The sequence below is a fragment of the Lissotriton helveticus genome, chromosome 3_1 (genome assembly GCF_964261635.1).
Source record: "Lissotriton helveticus chromosome 3_1, aLisHel1.1, whole genome shotgun sequence".
In the NCBI taxonomy this organism is placed as follows: Eukaryota; Metazoa; Chordata; class Amphibia; order Caudata; family Salamandridae; genus Lissotriton; species Lissotriton helveticus.
Window position 1 is genome coordinate 2,024,543,577 of NC_136061.1, and position 13,484 is coordinate 2,024,557,060.

At 42.4% G+C, this 13,484-nt stretch overlaps 2 protein-coding genes across 6 annotated transcripts in view; one reads left to right on the plus strand and one right to left on the minus strand.

Moving 5' to 3' along the window:
• Positions 1-3,704: 3,704 nt before the first annotated feature.
• LOC144825247 (uncharacterized) overlaps positions 3,705-13,484 on the minus strand; it is a 300,861-nt gene continuing 291,081 nt past the window's right edge. For both annotated transcript variants that reach the window (XM_078684092.1, XM_078684090.1), the window contains one exon: positions 3,705-3,866. In XM_078684092.1, coding sequence (XP_078540218.1) covers positions 3,855-3,866 — 12 coding nt within the window. In that variant the 3' untranslated portion in view covers positions 3,705-3,854. The remainder of the gene's footprint in view (positions 3,867-13,484) is intronic.
• The window catches only part of LOC144825246 (F-actin-capping protein subunit alpha-1-like), a 523,698-nt gene continuing 517,903 nt past the window's right edge, over positions 7,690-13,484 (plus strand). For 3 of the 4 annotated variants that reach the window (XR_013609351.1, XR_013609350.1, XM_078684085.1), the window contains exon 1: positions 7,690-7,777. The gene's annotated coding sequence lies outside the window, so the exon portion shown is untranslated. The remainder of the gene's footprint in view (positions 7,778-13,484) is intronic. The other variant, XM_078684086.1, reaches the window with a different exon arrangement.

Consider the following 13,484-nt stretch of genomic DNA (forward strand, 5'->3'; position numbering starts at 1 on the left):
TGACGGTCTTGAGGAGGGCATTAAAGGAAATTGAAATCAACAACATGGATTTTGGTACGCATTTCTTCCGAATTGGGCAGCATCAGAAGCGAACAATAGAGGGTGAGAGGCAACATTATGCGGCTGGGACGCTGGTCATCTGAGTGTTATAAGCGTTACTTGTGAAGCAATGAAGGGGGGATTGGTATGGTTATCAACAATGCATAAGCTCACGCAGACTTTTCTCTTTTCAGGTCCGTGGCTGGCCCCCTTTCCGCAGAGATGACAATTTGGGTAGTGGGGCATTCCATCAGGAAGTGGGTTCAACTCCAGACTCGCAAGAGTTATTTTGGACAGAACTTTGGATTTAACTATAAGCTTTTTAAGGTGTTGTGAAAAGGAAAAGGGGGCATGTGCTGGAGGGAATTGATTCAGTGCTTGAATAGCTTTATGGTGGGTGACAGGTGCCCAGACATTTTGGTCATATACCTTGGTGAAAACGGCTTGTGTAAAGAAAAGGGCATTGTGTTGATGAGGAATATGAAGAGGGATTTAGCGTTGATTAAACAACAGTGGGCAACAGTGGCAGGCTGCTTTGTAGTGTGGACTGAGTTTATTGCCTGTAGAGTTTGGCGTGGGGCGCTTAACCCAGGAGCAGTAGACAGAGTCAGAAGAAAACTTAACACGGAGATGGCACGTTTTTGTAGAGAGGTAGGGTTTGGCAGGATTGCGCATAAAGAGATTTGTTTTGACGCTGTCATACACCTTGGTGAAAACGGCTTGTGTAAAGAAAAGGGCATTATGTTGATGAGCAATATGAAGAGGGATTTAGCATTGATTAAACAACAGTGGGCAACAGTGGGCAGGCTGCTTTGTAGTGTGGACTGGGTTTATTCCCTGTATTGTTTGGCATGGGGCACTTAACCCAGGAGTGGTAGACAGGGTCAGAAGAAAACTTAACACGGATATGGCACGTTTTTGTAGAGAGGTAGGGTTTGGCAGGATTGCGCATAAAGAGATTTGTTTTGACGCTGTTGAATTTTTCAGAGGGGATGGTGTTCACCTTTCCAGGTTTGGCATGGGCCTATACCTATTAGAAATTAGGAAGGTTTTGGCTAGGACACTAAGGGCCCCTTTAGGATGCAGGTGGATCGCCCCTGCCGGGCTGGTGGTAGTCACCGCCGGCCCGGAGGGGGCGATTCACCCACCATCCCTGCAGAAAAGACCCCCACCATATTACAATGGCTGAAGTGTACGCGGTGGATGGAAAGACCTACCGCCGCTTTACCGCCCGGTTCAATATGGTGGCGGTGTCCGAAAGGCACCGCCAGCCATATTAGAATGTAGCCGTGAATATGCCTGAACAAGGCATGGGGAGTCTGCTTGGGGGGCCCATTGCGGGCCCCCAGGGACTCTTGGGGGGTGGATGGTGCACATGGGGGGGTACCTATGGTACCCCCCAGCCTTTCAATGAACAACGTGTCAGGCACCGCACGGTGCCTGTCATGTTGTGCATTGAAACGCACAACCTGCCTCTGTGAAATTGCGGCGGGCGGTACTCTCTGCACCGCCCGCCCCAATGTTGCAGATGCCCTATGCACCAGCCAGTGTGGCGGGGGCATGCTAATCGGCTGTCTTCCGGTCATACCCTCGGGAACCAGGACCGCCCGCTGAGGGTGCGGCGATCCCGGTTCCCAAGGGTATGGCGTGAAGACAAAGTCCGTCCGCCATATTAATGGGGCCCTAAATTTTCAAAGTCAATTAGGAAAGTAGGTGCCTAACAGGAAGGCAGGGTAGAAAAAAGGTCAGTCTGTAGACCCGCTCTTCCTTTTCCCTGGGTAGTGGGGTTTTGAAAAGTTGGCCAAGGTTGGCAGAGGTTTTTGGTTAAATGTTGGAAGTTTGTGAGCAGGGGCACGGAAAGGGTAGGCAGATAGTCTAGGTTTCAGGGTAGACGTTTTGTTAGTTACAGTTGCAGAAAGGCAGGTATGGGATTTGGGTTTTCATTGTAGGGCATATTTTTTTAACTGCAATACTGTGTAAAGTTGTTATGTTAATGGCAGGGATGGAGAAGGTTTGAGGGGATCGTAGGGGCGGGGGGAATCAGGGGTCAGTTATTCGATGTGTAGAGAGGTTTTAGTTTTGTAAGGCAGTTGCGAGGTTTGGTATTTGTAATGAGTACCTGTTTCCATAAAGCGTCCTTTTTCTCACACAAATTGGTTTCCGTTTGGCTTACCCCCCTCCCAAAATCCTGAGTATGAAGACAGAGAGCAGCATCACAATATTTAAAGTTTCTCCTTGAACACATATTTTTACTTTTTAATTTTCCCTCCCCTCTTTTACAACCACCTGCTTTGCATAAGCATACATGTAAGAATAGGAAAATATTTTCCATTACATACCTCATGTTTTTTCAGTAATTTAATAAACAAATCAAATAAATTATGAAGTAATAATGTAGATTTCTGCTGTGTTTAAAACATATTTCTATTTCACCATCCCTAACTGGCCTGTCCTAACTGTCTTTTCCTTGGCCACTCACTTTCTAACATACACTTTTTATGAGTAACGAAGACAGGACAATTTTGCACACAGGAACATATCTTTAGTGGTGTGCCACACCCACTTCTAATAGCATTCTTGGGTTAGTAGTCAGGTTTTGAGGCACTTAAGTGTGACAGTGTCTTTTATGGGTCTGACCTTGGATCAGACAGTGTTTCTGTGAAACCTGTGAAGAATTCCTTAGCCTAACCTCTCCTACATACCAGAAAACAGTGGAAAACAAAGTCAGTATATAACATGGATTGAACTCTAACAAGCCGGTTATAACCGACTAGAGATAAGCATTCACATTTTAAAACTATGCTTCTTGTCATTTCTGCGCTGAGAGATTGCGTTTGGCCTCTTGGAGGAAAAGTAACTTGGCAGTAATGGTAGCGGAGATCAGTGGAAATACCAAAAGTCTGTTGTTCCACACCTCTTCTGCTGTTTGTGAGAAGGCTAAGTGAGAAAACAGAGCAAACGTATCCAGCATCTCTTCTGGTCATTTAATGTTTTTGCCAATGTATGAAATATTCTAAGAGACTGCCAGTATTTGTTGATCGGACATAATCCATTCTGCCTAGTATCAGACGGTATCTCTTTCTATTACTCAAGAGTGATGCAGTGGAACAGGTGGCCCGTTATTTACATGCAGCCTATTGCATCCTACAGCCCCATTAGAAAAAACATTGGGGCATATGTCAATGACTGGAGATAACTACCGCTAACACTAGTTAGCAGCAGTTTTCTTACCGCTGTGTACCGCTGAAAACTATCCCCTTGTTAGCGACATATTAACAAGACGTCACTACATGGCGATAGCTTCAGGTATCAGCGGTGAAAACTGCTGGTAACATTAGCTTGATGGCGATAGGAATTCCGGTGTTAGCGGGCAAAAACTAACGAAAGGCCCATTAGCTGCAAAAAACACATGTTAGTCAGTACACATGAGTTTTTTATTTGCCTCTATAGCCAAGTCATCCTCCAAAGAAAGATAGGCAAAAAACAATGGCATGCAGAATGGAGCACAAAAGAAGATGGAGTGAAGTTACACTCCACCGCCGGTTGCACAGCTTTTAACGTGATTATTATTCACTACACCAAAAATGTTGTCCACTTTTCAACAATTTTATTTTTGTTTCATATAATCCAATGAACGTTCGACCAATACTTCATTCCATGTTTCAACTTTTCACATGTGCGACCTTAATGTATTCAATAGTTTCTCGGGCGCAGATAAGCCGGTCCGGGCCTTTTTCTAGCACATGATGAATCCATTAAACATCCAGAAGATCTTAATTTTATCCAATGCATTTCGGGCTCATAATAGACCTTCTTCAAGGGTTTGCCTATAAATTTAAAATAATGACATTAGTTTAATATATTCAGACGTCTGTAGGACGATCATACTGATGTTTCTAACCATTTATGTCTCCATTTTAATAATCAACATTTTCCCTCTATATGCGCTGAAAACGCGCCAAAAAATGTACCTGGATTAGCCTTCCCCAACCCCCGGTCCACTCTCATATTCAACTTCATTACCCATCTCGGAATCCTGCCCCGATATTTTCCCTTCTGCTATTTGAAAACAGCCTTTATACCAAACCATCCTCGTGCAACAGATTACTTTAAAAGAGCGTCCCCGTACTATCCGCATATCAAAGCATGAGTCTCCTTCTCCCCACGAACTTAACTCGTCGAGTTCAGCACATTGCACCTGATTTCCTTTCACCTTATATCCTGTAGCTCCACTCCCCTTTGAGCGTGAACCAATCTAAGACAATCTATCTTGTTTAACTTCATGATAGTTGGTTTTGTTTATCGGACTCCGTTAGAATACGCTAGCATGTGATAGATGGTCATTTTGCTCTTGTTTTAAACATGCATACTTACGACTTACGAATTTTATGTCTTAGAAAGTCTGTTCAATCAAATTGCATAATCAACATGTTTTACACACTCCAGGGAGGGTGGGGAATTTTTGTATTGGATTGCAGCCAGGGTAGGTTGTGACAGTAGTGAATAGGTGAATAATCATGCAAGTCATTGGTCGTAAGCACATCGAGGTAATCAGGCATCGGTAACAAGGGTTTATGGGACGTGTAGTATTTAAGGTTGGGAGACGAGCAGAGTGTTTAGCTTGGTTCACGCTCGAAGGGGAGCAAGCCCATCTGCGTCCGTTTGCCCTTGGACCGCGCTCAGCACCAAGGCACCGGAAACTCCACCGCTACAATGCCAGCACCCTCCTCGTCATGAACCCTGGACGCCACATCACCTGCTCGGACAAACCTCTGCTCTGGACCGGACAATGCCATTGCTACCATTAACAGCAACTCAATCACGTGCAAGGACCACCCTGACCATCCAGGAGGAGGCATAGCCATCACTTACAGGAGCACACGCCGACTGACTACACACTCTATTGACCCAACGGTGACCATGGCACAGCTCAACTTCCAGATCCGCACCAACCCCAACCCCATCCTCTGCGGCACCTACATCTGCAGTCACCCGGGCAATGGACCCCCGTTCTCCGATACTATTGTAGACCTCATTTCACCCCAAGCTCTCCCATCCACCGACGACATCCTACTTGGTGAACTCTACTTCTGCCTGGACAACCCCAGTGACCAAAACACCACCCCTTCCTGGGGAAGCTCGCCAACATCAGACTCAAGCAGCTAGTCACCGCAGCAATCCACATAGAAGGACACACGGTCAAGCATTTCTCCTCCGCCAGCGAAAACTTCAACTACAGCCACACCACTAGACTCTCCTGTACCAACCATCATTGTATACATCACGTCTTCACCATGCTCACCGTACACCACCACCATCATCGCACCACCTCGCAGCTGAATCAAGCCAACGAAGAGCTTCTTGTCAACTCCCTCAGCTCCACCACTCCGCAAACGCTTACAGGTGATAACACCGCAGCGCGCTACCACCACAGATGGATCTCCAACTGCGCCGAGACCCTGGCACCCCTCGAGAAAAGACCAGGCACAATCTAGCACCACGTTGCATCGTATTTGCAAAGTGGCGCATGTAGGTATAGGCATGCCCTTGTGAAGCTCTGTGGCACATCATACCTGCATCCGGTTGATGTATGCAAGGTGCTGACTCCCACACGACAAGGCCTCATAGGGGTGGCACAGTGAAATCCATTATATTTCACTGCAATAATTGTAAAACGGCGCTGCATCAGTACCTTACACCTGCCTAATGGCAGACGTATGGGTGGCGCAGTGCCACATGGATAGGCTGGCCCCATGCATTGCTGGAGTTCCGTCATGCTTGTGACACAACTGCAGCAGCGCGTGACTTTAGGGCAGACAGATACTTCAGGATTCAAAACGTATCTGTCATTACTTGCGTCATGGAGCGCTGTCCAGTGAATACAGCACATCCATATTGTGGCAAGAAGGGCGTAGTGAAAAGCGTTGCAACACTATCTTGTCGCAGCGCTGCAACACTTTTCATGACTGAGGCCCAGGAATGCCCACTATCTTAATGATGATGCACGTTCCTGCCCTGTAGTTTTATCGCAGAGCAGTGCAGCAACATTGCTTGCAGTGCTGTGCAGCACCAAAACATTCAGGAATGAGGCCCCTAGTGTTATCTAAATTTTTAAGACCAGCTATTTTCTGGTCTTAAAAAACTGCCTCTAACTGCACTTATAGGCATTTTTTCTGGTCCTTCTACCTTCTAGAATTCCCTTGAAAATATTGCAAAGTGGGGTTAATGGCCGTTTTTGCACAGGAACGCCTCTGTTGCAAGTCATTATCGCTAAAAGTGGTGATCTTTTCTATGGATGTTTTCACAGGAAAACTGCAGTTAACTCCTTGTACATATGCTCCAATATTCATTATTCCCTTATTTAAATGGCTCAGAGCGTTTTGACCTTGTTAGCCGTAGACCTGGTTTTGGTGCATGATTGTTGACGAACTGCTTTATCTTCCTGTCGATCACGTTGTAAATGTAGATAATATAAAACAAAATACTAACTGACCAGCCTAAGTGATGCCCCAATCAAATGCTGATTTCTCAAAGCTCCTCATCGAATTCTTTTTTTTTTAAATCTGGTTTTGACTGGACCAATAACACACATATATAACAATGTTATCTGGAAAGTACTCTGCAGGATGGATTATACGGTTAAATGCACGTTATATCAAACACTGAGCATAAACTACAAATAATCAAATTGTATTCTCGAACACTGTCAGGAATAAACACACAATCGAACACTGTCAGTAATAAACACACAATGCCCTTCCAATAACAACAATTATATAGATACATTTAAATATCTATATTTTATCATCGCCTTATCTGAAGCACACCTGTCAGCGGAATTTGACAGTTCCTATGTAGTGAGAAGATTACTAACATGCAACAAAATCATAGCTGACATTTCTGTTCTTTGCTATTTTTTGTGACATTGACGTCTGATAATTTAAATTCAGCTAAAGCCACCATTGCCAAGACAACTGGAGATCAAGGAATAGATAAGTACTTGCGACACAACAAACTGCATCTACATGATCAAGTGTCCATGTGGAAAAGTTTATGTAGGCCAGACCGAAAGAAAAGTAAAGATACGCATAACGGAACACAAAAGCAACATTCGTTTAAAAAATCCAAAATCAACAATTGCTACTCATTGGATGGAATGTAACCATCAGATTTCCCAACTCAGATTTCTCGTTCTGGAAAAGCTCACCATACGCCATGACCAGGATCCCACTAAACAAAGATTGAGGAATGAATTCTTTTGGATCAAAAAATTAAATTCTGCCCATCCGATAGGGCTTAATGATCGTATTGAGCATTCATGTTTTTTATGATAGACTGCATAAGTGATGCCATGAGTTTAAGGAACATTGGGTCTCACACAATATGTCACAACCTTTGGACATTAGGTACATTCAAATTGCTTGTGTAAATAGTGCCATAAAATGTTTATTTCTGTAGGCTTTTTTCATTTTGTATTATTTTTCGATTCCACTATTTGATTGACACACACATCTATGTTTCAAACAACTTTATTTAATACAAATGGGCCCGGCACCGAACAGCGAGCCCATTCCCCCGTCACATGACACTGTCACTTGAAGCTAAACCACTTTGATTGGCTGTTTTGCCGGTCACGTGTCCCGATAGGTTAGTAGAGTCAGGAAGCAGAATTTGGCGCGCTAAAACAAACCAGCTTTGGCGTTTGTTGCAACCAGGCTAGAGATCGGCTGATCCGCATGTAAGTGTTGTGATGTTCACTGCACGTAAAGACTGTTGTGCTTTACTTAAACCCGTAAATCATTTGATGTAGACCTGTCATGTTCAAGCAGCAGCGTTCGTAAAGCTCGTTTGTTGAATAACGTTTAGATACATTCCTTGCATCCTTAGAGCTTGTTAAGCTTCGTTCCAACCACTGTAGTCACTTAGTCAGACATGAAGTGATCACTACTTTAACAACGATGTGCTAATTCATTTGAGAATGTCAATGTATATATTTGAGAGTGTTTTTCGTTATTAATAGGGTAATGAACTTAATGGTCCTGTTTTCTATTTCGTTGCAGACCCCTGACGAAGGGTCAATTTGTTTTATGACCCGAAATGCATTGGGTGTGGATAAGCAGATGATTAAATCATAATATGATGTATGAATTCAATGATTATGAAATGAAATAATCTACGAAAATTGGAATACCACAGAAATATATAATGAAGGATTACGAATCAATAAAAAATAAATTACAAATGTGAAGAATCCTTTTGTGGTTCGTGTATAAAATTGCGCACCTATTTACAAGAAGGTTTCCTCCTTGCAACATTTTGCCAATATTCATTATTCCCTTATTTAAATGGCTCAGAGCGTTTTGACCTTATTAGCCGTAGACCTGGTTTTGGTGCATGATTGTTGACGAACTGCTTTATCTTCCTGTCGATCACGCTGTAAATGTAGATAATATAAAACAAAATACTAACTGACCAGCCTAAGTGATGCCCCAATCAAATGCTGATTTCTCAAAGCTCCTCATCAAATTCTTTTTTTTTAAAATCTGGTTTTGACTGGACCAATAACACACATATATAACAATGTTATCTGGAAAGTACTCTGCAGGATGGATTATAGGGTTAAATGCACGTTATATCAAACACTGAGCATAAACTACAAATAATCAAATTGTATTCTCGAACACTGTCAGGAATAAACACACAATCGAACACTGTCAGTAATAAACACACAATGCCCTTCAAATACCAACAATTATATAGATACATTTAAATATCTATATTTTATCATCGCCTTATCTGAAGCACACCTGTCAGCGGAATTTGACAGTTCCTATGTAGTGAGAAGATTACTAACATGCAACAAAATCATAGCTGACATTTCTGGTCTTTGCTATTTTTTGTGACATCGACGTCTGATAATTTAAATTCAGCTAAAGCCACCATTGCCAAGGCAACTGGAGATCAAGGAATAGATAAGTTCCTTGTCAGGTTAGTTTAATTAATCCCCTCCAGCTGGCATGGGGTATTAGCAGGATAGAGATCATACATGTGAATCAGATGTTGATGAATGTTACAGAACTAAAAGTGTACCTAAAATTGAGAGGACATGTTCAAAGAAAAACAGATTCGTCATAAAGGTCATTTATGGCACAGAATTGTGAAGCACTTGAAGAACCACTCACCACTAAGGTCGAAAAGCTTTTCCGCAGTCAGAAAAAACAGAGCGGCAAAGATACAGACCAGCAAAGATACAGAACCCCTGTGCTACAGTAGAAACATCTGACAAGGTAAGGTGCTATCTAACACGGTCATTCTGAGCAGTTAGCTCTTATTAATGGCTTTGCCACGCAGCAGGCAGAATTTTGGTATTATCATTGCGGTAACAAGCACCAAATTCTAGCACGGGGCTTCTTCTTCACTTACAGATCCGACTGAACAGATGTGAAGGAGAAACCATGTTTGTCCTGCTAAATCCTGAAAATCTTGCATGTAGGATAATACACGAAGGACTTCTAGCCTTGGGTGTTCTAAGTTAAAAAAATATATATATATTCCAATCAAGGATTTTTTCGCAGATAGGGTTAATGACCAGACGTTTAAAGAATGGCACTGTTCTGTCCCTGAATCATTTAGAGAAAATCGTACAATCTTTATAATTTTAAAACACATGCATTTTCGAACTGGTATTCCATTCCAAGGGGCTAGTTTGCGGCGTTTGTGATATATGCTACATTTTAAAGCACGCTTGACCTGTAAGTGAACAGTATGATAGAATTATTGGGTACTTTGAAGATGTATAGGACATGCTAGCAGCCAATAGCATCCATAGTAAGTGGTATATTAACGTGGGAGTCTGAGATGAGCCTTTTTGAGGCATATATCCTGGCTGGTGGCACTAGTTCTCTCTCTATCTCCATTCACAAGAGCAGTGGCAGCAGTGCTTCATTTGTTAAATAATACAGGGCTCAAAGATTTGCTCAGAAGCCTGGTTGCAGTGCTATCAAATGCCATCAAAGTGAATGCCAAGGCCGCATAATCTTGATGGCTCCATGTGCTTCTTTCATACACTCTCTACCCCTTTATCTCACTCTTTGTGTACTTTTTAGGTTACAGGCTACGCAGTTGTCTGGTTTTCCAAAGAGATTTTGGTGACATTCAGAAAGTTGACCTAGGAATGCATTCCGCCTGTTGCTTATCATTGGCTTTGTCATTTGTAACTCACATTTTCTGACTATTTGCCGCTTTTATTTGCTTTAGGCTGCTCAGCTTCAGTTTGAGCTTCCTTTTGCCCATAACTTGTTTAATGTATTCTTCCGCAAACTCTCTTTCTGTAAATAGGTCTTGGAATCTGGTTTTTATTATGTCACATTTGATGGGTATTCAAAGATAGTGGTCAAATGTCAAGCTTGTGTCTTCAGAGGGAGCTTGGTGTTTTCTTTGCTGTTGCTGACTTCAAATTGAGAGCATTATAAGAAATAGGAATTTAGATTACTCTCGCTTTTGAGCCCTGGTGCTCTACCTATACTCCGGTTTATGGGTCAGTACCATAACCCCTAAATAGCAAATCATTTTTTATTTTTTTTATAACCGGCGAATTACATATTTCTATTTTTGCTAGATAGGTATGTGGGTTACTGCTTTTAACCCAGAGATCCCTTTGTTACTTATAGTTAATAAAGTGTAATAATTCTACTACAGCACAATGAGCTATGAAGGACATGTAACTCCTATATCTTGTAACCCTCACTGTTTTATGAAAAGGAAATCTTGTACATTGATTTATATACTTACATGGTTTATTGCCAATGTATAATATGTATGTTATGTATAGTGCTCTGACACCCTGCACTAGGATGAGTAGCGCTATCAAAGAAATAAAATAGTGGTATTTACATTGTTCTTTGTGCAAATACTAGGATAGACCAACACATCTAACATTCTTCCAGTACATGCATTTCTCTTATGTACAGGGAATGAAAACAGTGAAAATCATGCCTCTCTGAAGCACCTGTGAAGTGATAACAAGATGTGAAATCTATGGGAGCCTGTATACCGAACGTGCACATAGGCTCCAATAGCAAAAGGGTGTGTGTGGGGAAACGCTTGCACCCTGTGGTGGGTACCCCATGGTGCCCGCCACACTGTGCAAGCATGGAAAGAGGGGACCCATGGGTACCTCCACGGGACTGATTCCGAGTGTCCCAGATGAAAGGGGCCCTGCTACAGCCCCCCAAAGTCTGTTTCCCTCAGCCGTTTCCTCGATACGCCCGTCTAAATTGTGCATCGTACTCGCTCATTCAGAAGCAGGCTCCATTGTGTGGCATGATTCAGCTGTGAATGAGTCGGACTGACAGGATTGGGTTCAGAAAGAATTCGGTCGGTGTGGACGAGATCTTCGCATCGTACTTGGTTGTCCGGAATGGGGGACAATTCGGTCAGAATCATATACTCCGAATCAGATTTGCTCGCTTCAGAACCTCTCTGGAGGCCTTCGTAACGAGATCGTAATCAGCCCCTAAGTGTGAGCCAGCAGACTGCTCCCAGCCAGGTTTAGATTGATTGGTACAAAAAAAGGCCTGATGGGCTCCTAACTTTGGCTTTGATCTTTGGCCCAGCTAGAGGTGATAGTAAATAAAAAAGGCCACTCTCCGCCTGCATGTTGCTGCTTAGTATGAAAGCAGACAACAATGCAGGCACTGGTAAATTTGTGCCGGGGTCCAAAAATTACACTGGGACAACAAGTTCAGCATAGGCAAATAGGCAAAGTCGTTCTTCACAAACAACAACACATCACTGCTCTTCTAAGCTCTTCAAACCACCTATTTCTTCCCTATCCTTTGAACACACACATCCAGAACCTTACTTTATTTTCAAACAGCAAGTGCATTGACACCAGGACAATAAGAACTCATGGAAACATTAAACCTACGCTAATGCTTCAGTTTACTTTTCAAACAGAGAAACAGAACAGAATTCCTTTACTTGCACTAGGAAATACCACACACTACCTACACCAGAATATACATTTGACCCTAGCTCCATGTTAAAATACAAAGGGGCATATTTACAAGAGGATTGTGCCACTGGAAAATCACTTTTACAGACGTTCCAGTGGCTCAATGCCCTGCACCACATTTACGAAGTGGCTTATCGCTACTTTGTAAATATGGTACTCTTTCATGCAGGTATCTGCGTGCAATGGGTGGTACTGTGGGCGTTCCACCATGACATCCATTGCTTTTTTACGCTCCCCCGATTTACAAGGATCTGTAAATCTGAGGCAGTGCCAAAAACAAACACCATGCAATAGGAGGCATAAAAATGGCGAAATAATTGTATTTCTCCTCATCTTTGCTTTTTCTATGTGTGCTACATTCTGCAGCACACAAAGAAAGAGCGAAATGTCATTAATGATGTTTATGTGCAGGAAAATGTCCCTTCCTGCAACTAAATAGTGACGATTTGCTGCTTCCATGTCTGCTGCAGAATGCAGCACACATACACAGTAGCAACTTGCCATCATTGATTGTTTATGTGCAGGAAGGCATGCCCATAAACAATATTTCCCTGAAACGCAAACACCATTGCACTATGGCGCCAGGGTATCTGTGTCGGTGTTTAGTGCAAGCACCAGGGAAAATCAGGGGTGCGCCATATTGTTGTAAATACAGCACATCCCTGCGATTTCCATGTAAATAGCCCCAAACTATGCTCTTTCAAGGCAATTGTTTAATAACGCCACAATTTAGCACCCTGCACTAGTTTATTTTTATTTATGTTTTGGAACTCTAGACAGAGGTCCACATAACATCATCGAACAATGATATTTATACAATTTTCAACAACTTACAAAAAACAAGTCTAATATATATCCCAAAAACTTTTAAAAAAGTTAAAAATTGTACAACAAAACCTCTCATTTGGCGGATTACAGATAGCATCTAAGAAAGCAGAGGCGGAGAAGATATTTAGTCTTAAACAAGTAGGTCTCAACCATTTAAGAAGGTGTTGTTTTAAGGCCGGACATACAAATAACACGTTTAGCATCCTGTTTAAAATTGTTACAAAGATTGCACATCACTGAAGAGCCATACCATTTTGACAGTAAGTTATTTAAAGGGAGTAAGTCCTGCCTCAAAAGAAACAAAAAACGACGTACCCCATGGGGGAGATTCCAGGAAACATAAGGTTGAGAAATCCTAATTTGATAGGAATTAATGACAGGTAGGGGACCTCTTTTTATAGTGAGGGCCTCCTTATCTAGTTCAAAGCTTAGGTTCCATGAGGCCAATTTTAGAGTAAGTTTTAACTGATAAGCAGATAAAGAAAAAAGTGTCAATTCATCTAATTTCAAAAGTTTAACTGCTAATCTAAACTTCTTTACAATTGAGGAGTACTCTTTTAGGGTTCCGAGGAGTTCTTTTTGGATCAAATATCTTAAGGTG